General features: G+C 44.5%; 1 protein-coding gene across 1 annotated transcript in view; it reads left to right on the forward strand.

The window, feature by feature from the left end:
• The first annotated feature begins 2,800 nt into the window (after positions 1-2,800).
• The window catches only part of plppr4a (phospholipid phosphatase related 4a), a 30,937-nt gene continuing 14,575 nt past the window's right edge, over positions 2,801-19,162 (forward strand). The window contains exons 1-3 of the mRNA XM_029623951.2: positions 2,801-3,026; positions 14,333-14,518; positions 18,870-18,999. Of these exons, the coding sequence (XP_029479811.1) occupies positions 2,949-3,026; positions 14,333-14,518; positions 18,870-18,999 (394 nt within the window). The 5' untranslated portion in view covers positions 2,801-2,948. The remainder of the gene's footprint in view (positions 3,027-14,332; positions 14,519-18,869; positions 19,000-19,162) is intronic.

Here is a 19,162-nt window from a genome sequence, read left to right on the forward strand (position 1 = left end):
ACCACTGTTGTGTCATCGGCAAACTTAATGATGGTGTTGCAGTCGTTCCTGGCCGTGCAGTCAAGAGTGAACAGGGAATACAGGAGGGTACTGAGCACGCACCCCTGAGGGGCCCCTGTGTTGAGGATCAGTGTGGCGGATGCGTTGTTACCTATCCTTACCACCTGGGGGCGGCCCGTCAGGAAGTCCAGGATCCAGTTGCAGAGGTATATGTTTAGTCCCAGGGTCCTTAGCGTATCGATGAGCTTTGAGGGCACTATGTTATTGAACGCTGAGCTGTAGTCACTGAATATCATTCTCACATAGGTGTTACTTTTGTCCAGGTGGGAAAGGGCAGTGTGGAGTGCAATAGAGATTGCATCATCTGTGGATCTGTTAGGGTGGTATGCGAATTGGAGTGGGTCTAGGGTTTCTGGGATAATGGTGTTGATGTGAGCCATGACCAGCCTTTCAAAGCACTTCATGGCTACAGACGTGAGTGCTACGAGTTGATTTCTCCATTGTGTTATTGACTGTACGTTTGTTTATCTCATGTGTAACTCTGTGTTGTTTGTGTCGCACTGCTTTGCTTTATCTTGGCCAGGTTGCAGTTGTAAATGAGGACTTGCTCTCAACTGTCCTACCTGGTTAAAGGTGAAATAAAAAACTAAAAATGAGCCGTCCCACCGCCCAACGGTCCCACGCCCTCTCCGCTCCTCACCACTATCCTTCCATTGAAAATGAATGGGAAGCGGTGTTTCAATGCGCGGCTTCGTGTGCTAGTGTACACGGAGAATTAGAGGGTAAGGTGGAGCTCCCACCATGTCACCACCCATCAATTCCTCTCAGATCTCCACAAATGTCTATACTCTTGGCAGTAAGGACTAGGGGTTGTTTCTGGACAGGCCATGTGTATTGTGATTGCTCAGCCAGTCAGGCAGTCTGGGCACAGACCAAAAAAATGTCATAGCTGTCAAATACTTCCTATTCTGTCCTTGGAAGATTATCTCAATTACATTTCCTTGATTCGTTGCATCCTCATTTCCTCTTCTTCTTCTCATAACACATTGGATGAGAAGGTCAGGGGTCCCTCCCCTTGATGCAAATAATCAAGGAAATGCAATTGAGATTCTCCCCTAACAGAGGGAGTTGAAGAGACGTGCGACTGCCTGCCTGCCTGCCTGCCTGCCTGCCTGCCTGCCTGCCTGATGTGGTTATTCTGAGCTATGAATTTGTGCGTTTTAAGGACCTTACATGTTTTATAGCACACCATTAGCAATATTCCAGTACTATATAATAGCACTATTTCCTAGTTAATCACTGACAGTTGAAATGTCTGGAATGAATCTTTTCAATAATACTTTCAGTTAGAGCCCCTGGATTCTTCCTGACCATGTTACTTGACCAGGAAAAACTCTGTGTTATGCAGTAGTTGTACTCTATCACAAGGACAGTTTGTCTGGTCAGCTCACATGTCTCAGAAGAACTCAGGGCATTGTTTTATCAGGTCCTTGAAGATAATTGGTCGTCAAGGTACAGTACTAAGGTAGAAAGGAAAGGAAGCTTTTCCAAACAATTGGGGTGCTGTCTTCCATTCTATTGTAACATTAAAGCTCTACCATTAGATGGCAGCAGTTATCTGCTTTGACTTCTGGATACCTGAGGTGAAACACATCTCATCCAACTTTTCTGCAGCCTACACTACAGCAATGGTTAATCCCCAAGCGCTTTTCATCTCATATCTGAAGTCATTCAAGAGAGAGTTCAACTGGAGATGAACGTGTGGGGTGTTTCCATTTCTGTCTGCATGAAGCTACTGTGGGTTATAAATAAGCTAATTGTCCAGTGTTTATTGGAAGGAGAGGGCAACTGATGGTGTGCTCTGAAATTCCCAAATGCCTTCCAGATAATGAATAAAGCTGAAATGACAGACACAATACCATGAGGATGCAACTGCCACCACCACATAAGAACAATGAAGTGAACTCACTGACCACATGAAGGAGTTAACAGACACTGTGGTTGAGCTGAGAGTTTCAATCCCAGATGGGGTGACACATTTCAACTAACTGTCTCAGTATTCACTAGGTTGTCATAAGAAGAGGTGGAAGATGGCAGGATTCTCACACTTAAAGACATGTGTGGAATAACACAGAGAGCAAGAGAAAACCAGCAACACTGGATTGGAAAGCATTCTGTAAAAAGGGGAAAACCAGAGGGAAGTTGAGGATGTGTTTGTGTTGTACAGCAATGAAGTTGGAGGTGGGTATTTGTGTGTGTGTGTGTGTGTGTGTGTGTGTGTGTGTGTGTGTGTGTGTGTGTGTGTGTGTGTGTGTGTGTGTGTGTGTGTGTGTGTCCTCTGCATCCAGCTCTCTGCCTGTAGCTCTCTGATCTAGACACTTAGGCTACAAAGGCAAAATGGATTTTGTGTTGATATGAAAATGAACAATTAGTGGTGCAACACTAGAGGGGCGACTCTACAATAGTTATATGTGTAACACATACAAACACTTGTCATGCACCCAGTATTCATTCGGGTATGCGCGTACTCTAATGCGCGCCACCCGTGCGAAAAATAGGTTTTAAGTACATTTGTTCTGACGTCACTTATATCGATCTTTTTAGCATTTTCCTTCTCGAGTCGTTCCACATCGTTGTCACCTGCAAATACTAAATACTCACAAGGAATGTAATGCAATATTTGGAACATGTTTCTGCCCTCTAGATATCTAAATACGCACAATGTTTTGAATTGTATCATTTGGTTTTGTGTCTGGTTTCGATACAGTGATTTTTGCGCGAGTGACTGACTGCAGTGGAGCGGTTCCTTCAACACAAGCGCGACACTTGGCGATGGAGCAGAAACCACCAGCTACAGAAGCATAATCTCTTACATTGCCAAAATTACGGGCGGAATTAAATACAACTCTCTGTCTCCGGCCTCTCAAAGGAGAGACAGGAGGTTCATCATGTCTGCAAAAGAGAGATTAAAAGGAAAGGTGACCAAAGACAGCGTTACCTTACTGCCATGTTTCTATTTCGTTGAGGTAGGTGAGTTAATACAATACAATTAGGAATTAGAACATTATAATAATAATATAATTTAATAGAATATCTATGGTTTTGAATGAATATGCGGTCACTAACAGCGGAAATGCAACAAAATGCAGCTGTATCTTATTGTATGCATCTCATTGCCTACAGGTAGCCGCGCAAAATGTGTGTAATTTTCAGTCACGGCGCTGTGCATTGGTATGGCAGTCACGATCAAAGCTAGGATTAATGATGAGGTTGCCATAAAGCTACTTATTCAAGGTTAACGAGCTCTCCTCATGTCTTTCTGTCATTTGTGTCATATCACAGATTCATACAGTAGCGATGATGTAAAGTGGTGAACATGATAGAGAATAAATCATTTAAATCTTGTGACTCGAATAGTCACATCTCTCTTGTTTAATCTCTATTTTATCGATCATATAACTCAACACCCACATAATTTAGAGAATGTTCGTCCAAAACTAGTTGGATTATGCAAAAATGACTCCCAAGGGTGCGTTCAAGATAAAACAGGAAGGAAACATATTTAGCCCTGTTAGTTTTCTCCCACGCAGTGATTATAATGAAACTGCAAATCATGAATATTGATATGCCATGCTAGTTTATAAAGGATTACTCTGTTATACAGCATGTGACGCCTATGTAAAATGACATAAGCCTATACAGCCAATGGATTAATAAATGCATTAGCATTTTTTGTGACTAGAGGCCTAACTGACAAAGACAGTAATGTCATCTGCTGAATCTGGGAGCTCTCCATAGCACTGAAGACTGCTGCGTGGTTTCAATGCATTATTATGAGTTTGATGATGCTCCAACAAATATGTAGGTTTTACCATTCATTATAGATCAAGTGAAGATTAACCATAGATGATTACCTGAAAGAGCACCGGGTGGGTCTAATGTTTTCCCCTACATAGGCTGCATTTACACATTTACACAAATTGATCTTTTGACCAATCAGCTCTGAAAAAGATCTGAATTGGGCTGCCTGTGTAAATGCAGCCATTGAAGGCTATATGGCCTGGTTCTTGGATGTACAAATGGGAGAGGGGCACGATGCCCATATTAAGTAGGACAAGCATTCTCAGGGGGCTTCTATAGTGCAGGTAAGGAGGGTTGCAATGCAAACCTATGTCATTGACAAGCAGAGGTCCTCTCTTCTTTGTCTGTTAACGCTGACTCTTTTGGTTTTACATTTACATTTTTTGTCATTTAGCAGACGCTCTTATCCACAGAGACTTACAGTTTGTGCATTCATTTTACGGTACAGTTGAAGTCAGAAGTTTACAAACACCTTAGCAAAATACATTTAAACTCAGTTTTTCACAATTCCTGACATTTGATCCTAGGTCAGTTAGGATCACCACTCTATTTTAAGAATGTGAAATGTCAGGTTTGTAGGCCTCCTTGCTCGCACCTGCTTTTTCAGTTCTTCCCACAAATTTTCTATAGGATTGAGGTCAGGGCTTTGTGATGGCCACTCCAATACCTTGACTTTGTTGTCCTTCAGCCATTTTCCATGACTTTGGAAGTATGCTTGGGCACATTTGGAAGACCCATTTGCGACCAAGCTTTAACTTCCTGACTGAAGCTTCAATTTATCCACATTATTTTCCTCCCTCATGATGCAATCTATTTTGTGAAGTGCACCGGTCCCTCTTGCAGCAAAGCACCCCCAGAACATGATGCTGCCACCCCCGTGCTTCATGGTTGGGAAGGTGTTATTCGGCTTGCAAGTGTAACAGTATAATTTCTGTCCCTCTCCTCACCGCTACCTGGCCTCGAACCAGGGACCGTCCGCACACATCAACAACTGACACCCACAAAGCATCGTTACCAATCGCTCCACAAAAGCCGTGGCAGAGCAAGGGGAACAACTACTTCAAGGCCTCAGAGCAAGTGACATCACCGATTGAAATGCTATTAGCACACACCCAGCTAACTACCTAGCCATTTCACATCAGTTACACTCACCCCCCTTTTGACCTCCTCCTTTTCTGCAGCAGCCAGTGATCCAGGTCAACAGCATTAATGTAACAGTTTTAGCTTCTGTCCCTTTCCTCACCCCTACCTGGGCTCGAACCAGGGACCCTCTGCACACATCAACAACTGACACTCACAAAGCATCGTTACCCATCGCTCCACAATAGCCGCAGCCCTTGCAGAGCAAAGGGAACAACTACTTCAAGGTCTCAGATCGAGTCTCATCACAGATTGAAACGCTATTAGTGCGCACCCCGCTAACTAGCTAGCCATTTCACATTGGTTACACAAGCCTCCCCCTTTTCCTCCAAACATATTGATGGTCATTATGGCCAAACAGTTCTATTTTTGTTTCATCAGACCAGAGGACATTTCTCCAAAAAGCACGATCTTTGTCCCCATGTGCAGTTGCAAACCGTAGTCTGTCTTTTTATGGCGGTTTTGGAGCAGTGGCTTCTTCCTTGCTGAGCGGCCTTTCAGGTTATGTCGATATAGGACTCGTGTTACTGTGGATATAGATCTAATCTTGTCTAATCTTAGCAATTTCTTCTTAGCTAGCTACATAGCCATCTTTCTATCATAGATAATTGCGTAATTATCGTATTTCGTCGTCCTAACGCAGTCTACACTGCCCTGCAGCTAGCCAGCTAGCTAACGTCCACCGTTAGCTAGTCCACCGTCTACCGATTAGCAGCACAACTATTACACTCAACTGAACGACTTGATTAGTGTAGTGTTAGCTAGCTACATAGTTGTCTTTGCTGTCTTCGTATCCAAGATAATTGTGTAGTTAGAGTGTGTAGTTTTAGAGTGATTATCTTAATTTACCGAGGTTAGCTAGCCAGCTATTTGTCGTCCTTAACGTAGGAGACACTCCTAGCTAGCCAACAGCTAGCCAACGTCTACCGAACAGAACTTCCGCACTCAACAATCCGGTCGCATTTCATTACAGTACAACGGCTTGATTTGTTTGATCGTAGCTAGCTACATAGCTAGCTACATAGCCGTCTGTGTATCAAAGATAATTGTGTAGTCTTGAGCGATTTCCTAGGTTAGCTAGCCAGCTATTGTCGTTCTTTTAACGCAACGTAACGTAATCAACACTGCTAGCTAGCCAGCTAGCCCCGAATAGCAGCACAGTAGCACAGTAGGAACTATTACACTCAACGGAACGACTTGATTAGTGTAGTGTCAACAACGCAGACACTGCCAGCTAGCCTACATAGTCAACAACGCAGCCTCTGCCAGCTAGCCTACTTCAGCAGTACTGTATCATTTTAATCATTTTAGTCAATAAGATTCTTGCTACGTAAGCTTAACTTTCTGAACACTCGAGACGTGTAGTCCACTTGTCATTCCAATCCCCTTTGCATTAGCGTAGCCTCTTGTGTAGCCTGTCAACTATGTGTCTGTCTATCCCTGTTCTCTCCTCTCTGCACAGACCATACAAACGCTCCACACCGCGTGGCCGCGGCCACCCTAATCTGGTGGTCCCAGCGCGCACGACCCACGTGGAGTTCCAGGTCTCCGGTAGCCTCTGGAACTGCCGATCTGCGGCCAACAAGGCAGAGTTCATCTCAGCCTATGCCTCCCTCCAGTCCCTCGACTACTTGGCACTGACAGAAACATGGATCACCACAGACAACACTGCTACTCCTACTGCTCTCTCTTCGTCTGCCCACGTGTTCTCGCACACCCCGAGAGCTTCTGGTCAGCGGGGTGGTGGCACCGGGATCCTCATCTCTCCCAAGTGGTCATTCTCTCTTTCTCCCTTACCCATCTGTCTATCGCATCCTTTGAATTCCATGCTGTCACAGTTACCAGCCCTTTCAAGCTTAACATCCTTATCATTTATCGCCCTCCAGGTTCCCTCGGAGAGTTCATCAATGAGCTTGATGCCTTGATAAGCTCCTTTCCTGAGGACGGCTCACCTCTCACAGTTCTGGGCGACTTTAACCTCCCCACGTCAGCCTTTGACTCATTCCTCTCTGCCTCCTTCTTTCCACTCCTCTCCTCTTTTGACCTCACCCTCTCACCTTCCCCCCCTACTCACAAGGCAGGAAATACGCTCGACCTCATCTTTACTAGATGCTGTTCTTCCACTAACCTCATTGCAACTCCCCTCCAAGTCTCCGACCACTACCTTGTATCGTTTTCCCTCTCGCTCTCATCCAACACCTCCCACACTGCCCCTACTCGGATGGTATCGCGCCGTCCCAACCTTCGCTCTCTCTCCCCCGCTACTCTCTCCTCTTCCATCCTATCATCTCTTCCCTCTGCTCAAACCTTCTCCAACCTATCTCCTGATTCTGCCTCCTCAACCCTCCTCTCCTCCCTTTCTGCATCCTTTGACTCTCTATGTCCCCTATCCTCCAGGCCGGCTCGGTCCTCCCCTCCCGCTCCGTGGCTCGACGACTCATTGCGAGCTCACAGAACAGGGCTCCGGGCAGCCGAGCGGAAATGGAGGAAAACTCGCCTCCCTGCGGACCTGACATCCTTTCACTCCCTCCTCTCTACATTTTCCTCTTCTCTCTCTGCTGCTAAAGCCACTTTCTACCACTCTAAATTCCAAGCATCTGCCTCTAACCCTAGGAAGCTCTTTGCAACCTTCTCCTCCCTCCTGAATCCTCCTCCCCCTCCCCCTCCTCCCTCTCTGCAGATGACTTCGTCAACCATTTTGAAAAGAAGGTTGACGACATCCGATCCTCGTTTGCTAAGTCAAACGACACCGCTGGTTCTGCTCACACTGCCCTACCCTGTGCTCTGACCTCTTTCTCCCCTCTCTGTCCAGATGAAATCTCGCGTCTTGTGACGGCCGGCCGCCCAACAACCTGCCCGCTTGACCCTATCCCCTCCTCTCTTCTCCAGACCATTTCCGGTGACCTTCTCCCTTACCTCACCTCGCTCATCAACTCATCCCTGACCGCTGGCTACGTCCCTTCCGTCTTCAAGAGAGCGAGAGTTGCACCCCTTCTGAAAAAACCTACACTCGATCCCTCCGATGTCAACAACTACAGACCAGTATCCCTTCTTTCTTTTCTCTCCAAAACTCTTGAACGTGCCGTCCTTGGCCAGCTCTCCCGCTATCTCTCTCAGAATGACCTTCTTGATCCAAATCAGTCAGGTTTCAAGACTAGTCATTCAACTGAGACTGCTCTTCTCTGTATCACGGAGGCGCTCCGCACTGCTAAAGCTAACTCTCTCTCCTCTGCTCTCATCCTTCTAGACCTATCGGCTGCCTTCGATACTGTGAACCATCAGATCCTCCTCTCCACCCTCTCCGAGTTGGGCATCTCCGGCGCGGCCCATGCTTGGATTGCGTCCTACCTGACAGGTCGCTCCTACCAGGTGGCGTGGCGAGAATCTGTCTCCTCACCACGCGCTCTCACCACTGGTGTCCCCCAGGGCTCTGTTCTAGGCCCTCTCCTATTCTCGCTATACACCAAGTCACTTGGCTCGGTCATAACCTCACATGGTCTCTCCTATCATTGCTATGCAGACGACACACAATTAATCTTCTCCTTTCCCCCCTCTGATGACCAGGTGGCGAATCGCATCTCTGCATGTCTGGCAGACATATCAGTGTGGATGACGGATCACCACCTCAAGCTGAACCTCGGCAAGACGGAGCTGCTCTTCCTCCCGGGGAAGGACTGCCCGTTCCATGATCTCGCCATCACGGTTGACAACTCCATCGTGTCCTCCTCCCAGAGCGCTAAGAACCTTGGCGTGATCCTGGACAACACCCTGTCGTTCTCAACTAACATCAAGGCAGTGGCCCGTTCCTGTAGGTTCATGCTCTACAACATCCGCAGAGTACGACCCTGCCTCACACAGGAAGCGGCGCAGGTCCTAATCCAGGCACTTGTCATCTCCCGTCTGGATTACTGCAACTCGCTGTTGGCTGGGCTCCCTGCCTGTGCCATTAAACCCCTACAACTCATCCAGAACGCCGCAGCCTGTCTGGTGTTCAACCTTCCCAAGTTCTCTCACGTCACCCCGCTCCTCCGCTCTCTCCACTGGCTTCCAGTTGAAGCTCGCATCCGCTACAAGACCATGGTGCTTGCCTACGGAGCTGTGAGGGGAACGGCACCTCAGTACCTCCAGGCTCTGATCAGGCCCTACACCCAAACAAGGGCACTGCGTTCATCCACCTCTGGCCTGCTCGCCTCCCTACCACTGAGGAAGTACAGTTCCCGCTCAGCCCAGTCAAAACTGTTCGCTGCTCTGGCCCCCAATGGTGGAACAAACTCCCTCACGACGCCAGGACAGCGGAGTCAATCACCACCTTCCGGAGACACCTGAAACCCCACCTCTTTAAGGAATACCTAGGATAGGATAAAGTAATCCTTCTCACCCCCCCCCCCCCCTCCCTTAAAAGACTTAGATGCACTATTGTAAAGTGGCTGTTCCACTGGATTTGTAAGTCGCTCTGGATAAGAGCGTCTGCTAAATGACTTAAATGTAATGTAAATGTATAGATACTTTTGTATCCTCCAGCATCCTCACAAGGTCCTTTGCTGTTCTGGGATTGATTTGCACTTTTCGCACCAAAGTACGTTAATCTCTAGGAGACAGAACGCGTCTCCTTTCTGGAGCGGTATGACGGCTGCATGGTCCCATTGTTTTTATACTTGGGTACTATTGTTTGTACAGATGAACGTGGTACCTTCAGGCGTTTGGAAATTGCTCCCAAGGATGAACCAGACTTGTGGAGGTCTACAATTATTTTTCAGAGGGCTTGGCTGATTTCTTTTGATTGTCTTATTATGTCAAGCAAAGAGGCACTGAGTCTGAAGGTAGTCCTTGAAATACATCCATAGGTACACCTCCAATTAACTCAAATGATGTCAATTAGCCTATCAGAAGCTTCTAAAGCCATGACATCATTTTCTGGAATTTTCCAAGCTGTTTAAAGGCACAGTCAACTTAGTGTATGTTAACTTCTGACCCACTGGAATTGTGATACAGTGAATTATAAGTGAAATAATCTGTATGTTAACAATTGTTGGAAAAATGACTTGTGTCATGCACAAAGTAGATGTCCTAACCCGACTTGCCAAAACTATTGTTTGTTAACAAGGAACTTGTGGAGTGGTTGAAAAACGAGTATAAATAACTTCAACCTAAGTGTATGTAAACTTCCCACTTCAACTGTAGCTAGGTAAGACAACAAGATATCAGTCATAGTAAGTAGAACTGTTCATCAATAAAGCAGCTATCAGCAAGGTCAGTGCTGCTCGATAACAACACAAATGTCCTGCTAACTTGTGAGTGAGAGGAAAACAAGATACGAGTAGTGAAAATGGAGAAACCACACAGTGGTGCACAATGTCTCATTTGAGCACCAAGCAGCGTTCTCTGCTCCATCCTCTACTTCTTCCTCTACCCTCTTTAGCTGAATATGTCGACTGTGTTTGCTATGCTTCAGTAAACATAAAGAACCTCAACAGGACATGAATGCAGGCTAACTCTCTGTCTAAGTGTGACATCAACAAGAAGGATAGCCCTTGGTAGACAATGGATCTGCTCCCTGAGAGAGAGAGAGAGAGAGAGAGAGAGAGAGAGAGAGAGAGAGAGAGAGAGAGACTCCATCTAGGGAGAGTATGAGGGATCATTGGATTATAAAAGTGTCAAACCCTGGGACCTAAATCACTGGCCTCGCTAGCCACTTGATCTTGCGAGCTGCCCTGGTGGCCCAGTCTCTTCTATCATAGGATTGCAATGAAATACAAAACATTATCTCTGGAAACCATGAACTCAAGTTATGTTGAATAACTTAAAAATAGTGTATGGTCATAGAAATAGAATCGCTAGAATGCCATCCATCATGGCGTTATTGACTTGAATGGGGATTCCTATTTCTATGGTTATGGTTAGTATTCGACTTTTGCTACATAACTACAGCAGAAGTGGCTAAAAACAATGGTTGCTCAAACAGAGCCTTCCAGATTTACTGGAATTGCATTTTTGTCATTTGCCCTTTGGTGGGGGACAACCTACTGTTCCTCCTTACCTTCAGCCTATTCAGATGGATGTTCCTTTACAACTGCTTAGTGACAGGCAAGATGGTCGTGCAGATCATCATTCAGTTATTTGCTTCATGGAGCTCAATTATATAGTAAATTAACTGGTGTCATCACAACAAGCAGAAAGCCTACACATAACCTGGATGTCAGTAATCAAACAGATGCAGGGACAGACTTGCATGATAAGCTCTTATTAAACGAGCACAAGGTTGCAAAGTGCTGTCAGTGTGGTGGGCAACCAGGCAGCATCCATGTAGCACAGCTTCTAAGGTGTTTGTTTGTGATTAGGTTCATACCAATAGTTTGCTAGGTATTATTTTGATGCCATTGTTTATGTCCGTTTATTCTTTTGCTCATAAATAGTAGGTCAAAATTCTGGTTTTGGTTGTTTTAGTAGTAGTAGTAGTAGTAGTAGTAGTAGTAGCAGTAGTATAGTATAGTAGTAGTAGTATAGTAGTAGCATTATTAGCATCAGTAGTAGTATTAGTAGTAGTATAGTAGTTGTAGTAGTATAGTATTAATAGTACTAGTAGTAGTATAGTAGTAGTAGCATTGTCAGCTGTTGTGGTCGTTAGTTGAACCAGTTATTGTAGCATTATATCAATCATGATGATCCTCTTCGTTATTTTGTTAATTCCAGTATAATTTTAAGCAAGACCTCATCGTTTATAGCGCTGGTATATTAGCAGGTTGGAAACTGCATGAAGAAATAACCCATTGACCCATACTGGGTTGGCTCTAAATTCCTTCTGGTTGGAGTCTTAAATGACCTGAATTAGTCTAATTTAGAACTAGTGATTCAATCAGATCAAATGTTAACGGGCAGTAGGCGACACCTACATAGCTGATGTTTTGGCGGTGTCAGAGGTGTAACTGCGTTGGAGCTGTCAAATCGGGGAACAGCTGCTTGTCACGAACCTACACCCGTCCCATTCGCGTTACAAGTTCAGAAAGAGAAAGTTTAGGCTATATAGAAATAGTTATTTATTTAACCTTTATTTAACTAGGCAAGTCAGTTAAGAACAAATTCTTATTTACAATGACGACCTACTCCGGCCAAACCCGGACGACGCTGGGCCAATTGTGCGCTGCCCTATGGGACTTTCAATCACGATGGGATGTGATACAGCCTGGATTCAAACCAGGGACTGTAGTGACACCTCTTGCACTGAGATGCATGAGATGCAGTGCCTTAGACCGGTACGCCACTCGGGAGCCCTAATAACGAAGATCAAATCATTCAATGAAATAATTAGGATTTCTATCAGCCTATTGGAAGTGTAGAATACATCTCAAATTCTAGTTTGCCGGGAGCCCCTTGTGGATTTGACATCTCTAACGCAGTTCCACCTCCGACATGTGGATATCGGCTAAAGCAGATCTGATTGAATTAAACCCTTAGTCTCCATCATGCACTGAATGAGGGAGGAGTTGTGTAGGGCCAGGAGTTTTTCCTTACCTTATGATCCGGTGCGAGAAACTCCTGGTGCGAGAAAGTCCCATTTGTGTACATTTACTTTAAAGAGTTCCGTACTGTAACCCCCGTCCCCAACAGAGAACATTGATCTCACTCATGTAAGATCTGTAAATGTAGCTCCTGAAGATGCCTTTGGTCAGCTGTAGTAAGATAACATTTCCCTTCAAATGTTACATTTCCATCGTCTTTGATCGCTTGCCCATACTGATCCTCAACAGATCGTATGCTATCCCATTCTGTTGCTGTTGTAATCATTTGTAATCACCATTGGCAAGAGGCATATGGAAACTGCCTGTCTAATTGCTGTAGAAATTCAGTTCTCACAGAACACTCAGATAATTGCTTTTCTTTGCTGAGGTAGAGAGAACTATAAATGGAGAATGAATGGAAAACCCACCCTGTGTAACCACTTTCATAAGCCACTGTAAGCCATTGTATGTTCAGGTCATGTTCTGCGATACACAGTGTTTTTGTGCTTGGGTAACAGTTTCAAGTTTTATTAGTGGTATGTACTTGATACACATGGTATACACCGTCCAATGAAATGCTTACTTGCAGGTTCCTTCTCGACAATGCAACAACAATAAGAAAAGATAAGAGTACAAACATTAAGTAAATCAGTTGGTCATCAACAGGTGCTAGGGGTAAATATTTTATATAGAGACTTCCATTCTGTTATGTTAGCCATTACAAGTATAATTGGGGTCCAATCACTCTTACCACAATTGTGTATAATATAGAACCACTTATTCCTATTGTATCCTTTATGTTTTTTAGTTTGCCAAATTAAATTGTAGTTCAAGTTATTAAGTCACTGATTGGAAGCATTTTCTGATCCTTTGTGGCCCTGTCTGGAAAGAGAATTATAGCTTAAAAGTCCTCAGCACTCAGGAAGGATGAGGATCACTCAGGAAGGATGAGGATCACCCAGGAAGGATGAGGATCACCCAGGAAGGATGCGGATCACTCAGGAAGGATGAGGATTACTCAGAAAGGATGAGGATAACTCAGGAAAGATGATGATCACTCAGGAAGGATGAGGATTACTCAGGGAGAATGAGGATCACTCAGGAAGGATGAGGATCACTCAGGAAGGATGAGGATTACTGAGGAAGGATGAGGATTACTCGGGAAGGATGAGGATCACTCAGGAAGGATGAGGATTACTCAGGAAGGATGAGGATTACTCATGAAGGATGAGAATTACTCAGGAAGGATGAGGATCACTCAGGAAGGATGAGGATTACTCAGGAAGGATGAGGATTACTCATGAAGGATGATAATTACTCAGGAAGGATGAGGATCACTCAGGAAGGATGAGGATTACTCAGGAAGGATGAGGATTACTCATGAAGGATGAGAATTACTCAGGAAGGATGAGGATCACTCAGGAAGGATGAGGATTACTGAGGAAGGATGAGGATTACTCAGGAAGGGTGAGTATCATTCTGGAAGGATAAGGATTACTCAGGTCAAGATAAGGATCAATCAGGAAGGATGAAGATTACTCAGGAAGGATGAGGATTACTCAGGAAGAATGAGGATCACTCAGGGAGGATGAGGATCACTCAGGGAGGATGAGGATCACTCAGGAAGGATAAGAGTTACTCAGGAAGGATGTAATTTTGAAGAATATTAGGTTGTCTTTTGGATGGCTTGTCTGACAGTGCTCTAATGTTAGTCTGTTTTCGGTCTGCTGCTTGCCATATGTTCTTAAAACAGCTTCTAACCTTTCCCCCTCTTTGTCTCTGTCTCTGTCTCTGTCTCTCTCTCTCTCTCTCTCTCTCTCTCTCTCTCTCTCTAGCTTCCCATCCTGGCCTCCTCTGTGGTCAGTCTGTATTTTCTGGAGCTGACAGATGTGTTCAAACCGGTGCGGTCAGGTTACAGCTGCAATGACCGAAGTCTGAGCATGCCCTACATCGAGCCCGCTCAGGAGGCCATCCCCTTCCTCATTCTCTTCAGTCTGGCCTTCGCTGGACCTGCAGCCACGGTCAGTGTAACCACAAACCTCATTCCTGTGGTGGAATTATTGTAATCAAAAGGAGAGACTTTTAGATTTCTTCAAAACAATCAAACTTTATTATTGAATTAGTGCAGTAATGGAGCTGGTCGGTAAACACCCCTGGAGGTGATCACTGAGAACTCAACGAGGGGATTTGAGCCACAGCATTTTATAACTGTCTCCCATTTCAACCTCCAACACATATTCTAACTATTCTACCAATTTGTCTGGGGAGGTCATGATGCACAGTCACCTGCACGAACCCATGAAGAAAAACATAAGATGCATACAGATTATGAGGTTCAAAGCTATATCTTCATGAAAAGCACATATTTAATGCATAATGCAGTACATGCAACAATGGAGTTGAATAAAATCATCTTTAGTTATCTAGCACACTCCAATGGATCAGCATGGTGGAAATAACTATTTCCATCCCAGAAACTAACATTAGCATATCTTGTTGGACAAATCCAGATAGTGACTCTTGGTTTAAGTAAAATGTATTCCGTTGGTGCCAAATGAACATGACCTAAGACAAGCATCATGATTCCAATAGATCAAATAGATTAGGATCAGTTTTACTCTCCGGATCAGAGTTCACCCTCTCCATTCACCAGAGCATGCTGAGAATAGTGTCAACATCTTAAATTCATAATAGCAGTGTGCTCTTACTCTCAAGGGACCCTAATTGCAATACCAAGGGATCACATCTAAGGCTTTAGGGCCTGTTTGCTGGCAAACTCACTCAGTCCTGGTTTACTCTCTGTGAGTGTGGATAGTCCCCCTCTAAGGGTTCTATATTTAGTGTACCAGCAAAATTCACTCTTCATATTTCACTTCTAAGGGTTACTCACGGCCAGCATGTCCTTATACTCAGTGTGTTCCTTCCAAAGGGTTCATCCACTTATCAGTGCTCACATCTTATGGTTTATTCATGCTGAATGAGAGTTCACTCCTAAGGGTCCAGGGAGAATCCAAAGGGTTTGCTTACAATGTCTGGGGTTCATTCCAAAAAGTATCACATTTAATAATTTAGCATTCTCATTTTCCTGGATTAATCAGAAGGGTTTTCTCCCTAAAGTATGCTCAGATGTGTTTACTCATGCAGATGAATTCGCTCATAGGCAATGGGATCACTTCTGAGGGAAGTGTATTCTCCCTAGAGTTTTTTCTTGTAGAGTGGTTCCGCTTTTAGGGTCTAGTTAAGAATAGGTTTTCATTGTTTTAATATTTAATATCTCACTCTTCCAGAAGTGTTCTGCTCTTGGGTGTAGGGGTCAAGTGTCATCATTTTGCTAAAGGTCATGGTTTTGTAATAGTATCTTCTATAAAGATAACATCTCTACGTTGTTCTGTCTATGGTGTCTTCTGTATTCTATACACTAGTAATGTGAGAAAACAGCAAACCTCAAGGTGTCTGCGAGACACTTTCCCATGGACTTTTATGAAAAGTGTTGGCCTAAAATATAATGTCCTGATTTTGCTGGTTGATGATCACCCCAAATCTCCATTAATTTGACGTGTTATATTCATACAATTCTCCATTAATTTGACGTGTTATATTCAAACAATTCTCCATTAATTTGACGTGATATATTCATACAATTATCCATTAATTGGACATGTTATATTTGTACAATTCTTAGCATCACTCTGCTGCTGCTCTCTCTCTCAATGCTCCTCAGCAAATATTCCCTTGACTGCGTTTCGCTCGGCGACACATTCTCTTTCTCTCCTTCGACTGTTATCACCTAGGCAACCTGCGGGGTGGTGCTTCTTGCAGTGTCATGCCTTGTCCACCTAGGGCCACTGTCAGAACATCAACACAGGCAGACAGAGGGACAGACAGACAGAAAGACAGACAGACAGATTTTATGACTTATAAAACAGCTTCCCAGTGAAGGGGTTTCTTGTTTTTGTTTATGCTTGAATGACTTGGTTTTGATGTTTGGTCGAAACACACAGATTACACTTGGTTTCTCTATGTTGCTTTCTTTGACTTTAGCTATGACAACGTTATCGCAGTATGACACTGGCTTCGCAGGCAACTTGGATACGGTTCAGATGTTTAGCTGCGACTTGTAATCGAATTCCTTTTGTTGAGAAGAAATAGGTCACTAGGTCATCTTTAGTATTACACACAAAAACTACAGACAGCCATACAAAGCCATACTAAAAACCTTTTAGTATAATGGCTTTGCCTCTAGCAACATGTTCTATGATGGTTAATGCAACTCCTATCGCTCTCCTTGAGTCATTAACTTCATATTGGGTCCCTTGTTTAAGAAATGCAGTATCATCTATATAACATCACTACACTGCAGCAGGAGATATGATTGCCTTGACTATATATACTGCCTGTTTAATTAGTTCCCACTCACTGATCCTCTCATCATTAAAGTAAATGCAGGCAATGCCCTATTAAATGTCATGTGCCTCCTACTGTGCCGAACGCACATGTTTTTCTGTACAGTATAGGCTATACAGTAGTAATTGATCCTAGAATCAACATTTTAAAAAACATAGGCTGTTAAAGAACAGTAACAAAATTTGACAATGAATACTAAGTTGTTCAGCAAGGGCGTGCCTATGTGTACCTTCTGTATACTTCTGGCCCTTCCTTGGACACTGTGTTAACTAACCTCCAAACGAGCTTCAATGCCATACAATACTCCTTCCGTGGCCTCCAACTGCTCTTAAACGCTAGTAAAACCAAATGCATGCTTTTCAACCGTTCGCTGCCTGCGCCCACCCGACTAGCATCACCACCCATGGACGGTTCCGACCTAGAATATGTGGACAACTATAAATACCTAGGTGTCTGGCTAGACTGTAAACTGTCCTTCCAGACTCATATTAAACATCTCCAATCCAAAATCAAATCTAGAATCTGCTTTCTATTTCGCAACAAAGCCTCCTTCACTCACGCCGCCAAACTTACCCTAGTAAAACTGACTATCCTACCGATCCTCGACTTCGGCGATGTCATCTACAAAATAGCTTCCAACACTCTACTCAGCAAACTGGATGCAGTCTATCACAGTGCCATCTGTTTTGTTACCAAATCACCTTATACCACCCACCACTGCGACCTGTATGCTCTAGTCGGCTGGCCCTCGCTACATATTCGTCGCCAGACTCATTGGCTCCAGGTCATCTATAAATCTATGCTAGGTAGCATCCCGGGTGGCGCAGTGGTTAAGGGTGCAGTACTGCAGCTCCAGCTGTGCCACCAGAGACTCTGGGTTTGCGCCTAGGCTCTGTCGTAACCGGCCACGACCGGGAGGTCCGTGGGGCGACGCACAATTGGCCTAGCATTGTCTGGGTTAGGGAGGGTTTGGCCAGTAGGGAAATCCTTGTCTCATCGTGCACCAGCGACTCCTGTGGCGGGCCGGGCGCAGTGCATGCTAACCAAGGTTGCCAGGTGCACGGTGTTTCCTCCGATACATTGGTGTGGCTGGCTTCCGGGTTGGATGGCGCTGTGTTAAGAAGCAGTGCAGCTTGGTTGGGTTGTGTATCAGAGGACGCATGAATTTCAACCTTTGTCTCTCCCGAGCCCATACGGGAGTTGTAGCGATGAGACAAGATAGTAGCCACTAAACAATTGGATACCACGAAATTGGGGAGAAAAAGGGGTAAAAAAAATTAAAAGTATATATAAAAATATATATTTTTAAAAAAGTCTATGCTAGGTAAAGCTACGCCTTATCTCAATTCACTGGTCAATTCACTGGCCGCCTTTTTAAATAAAGGTGAAATTAAAAAAGATATACTGTATATAAAAACAATGTGCCAAGGGAAATCTCACACGCTGGTTAGATGGTTCGACCGAGATGTTTAGTGTTTCCACACAGGTCAGTTGTTTCTCCCCACCAGGTGAGATGGTACGTGCTAGCTGTCTAAGGTTTGTCGCAGCTGCCGTCCTGTTGTAACAGATCTCTACCTCAGCATGGCGTCAGGTGTCACAGGCAGACAGTTAGTGTAGCTGCCCCACAGGCAGGCAGTTAGCGTAGCTGCCCCACATGCCTCATTGTCAGGCTGTCATAGGCACATACTGTAGTTGTTTTAGCTGATTCACAACAGAAGGCTTAGGTGGTGGAGCAGCCCTGCATTGACTTTAGCTATCTCTCCTTCCCTAACAGCTGCTGCTATCCACAGGCAACTCATAACTGAGATTATGAATAACTTATCTGTCAGTTAGTGTCATTGCCATTTAAATTCCAGTCAATTCAGGAATGGAATTGCACTCCTATTAATAAATTATTTGGTCCAATTATTCAACATACAGGAATTAAACCCTCACTCTGTCTGTCCTTTCTGTCAAATCTCTCCCTAGATAATGATAGGAGAAGGTATCCTGTATTGCTGTCTGTCCAGGAAAAAGAGTGGGGTCAAAACAGAGGCCAATATCAACGCAGCCGGCTGCAATTTCAACTCGTATATACGGCGAGCTGTTCGGTTTGTTGGTAAGTTTTGATATTTTCTCAATCATGACATATGAAAACATATGGTGTATCTCACTTCACAAAACATAAACTCTGTGGGACCTAGCTGTGTAGTGAACAGCCACATGTTTTGTATAGTGTTTTGTCTTGTCTTTTGGTGATTAGCTGAGTAATATCTCCCTTG

The sequence above is a fragment of the Oncorhynchus nerka genome, linkage group LG20, assembly GCF_034236695.1.
Source record: "Oncorhynchus nerka isolate Pitt River linkage group LG20, Oner_Uvic_2.0, whole genome shotgun sequence".
In the NCBI taxonomy this organism is placed as follows: Eukaryota; Metazoa; Chordata; class Actinopteri; order Salmoniformes; family Salmonidae; genus Oncorhynchus; species Oncorhynchus nerka.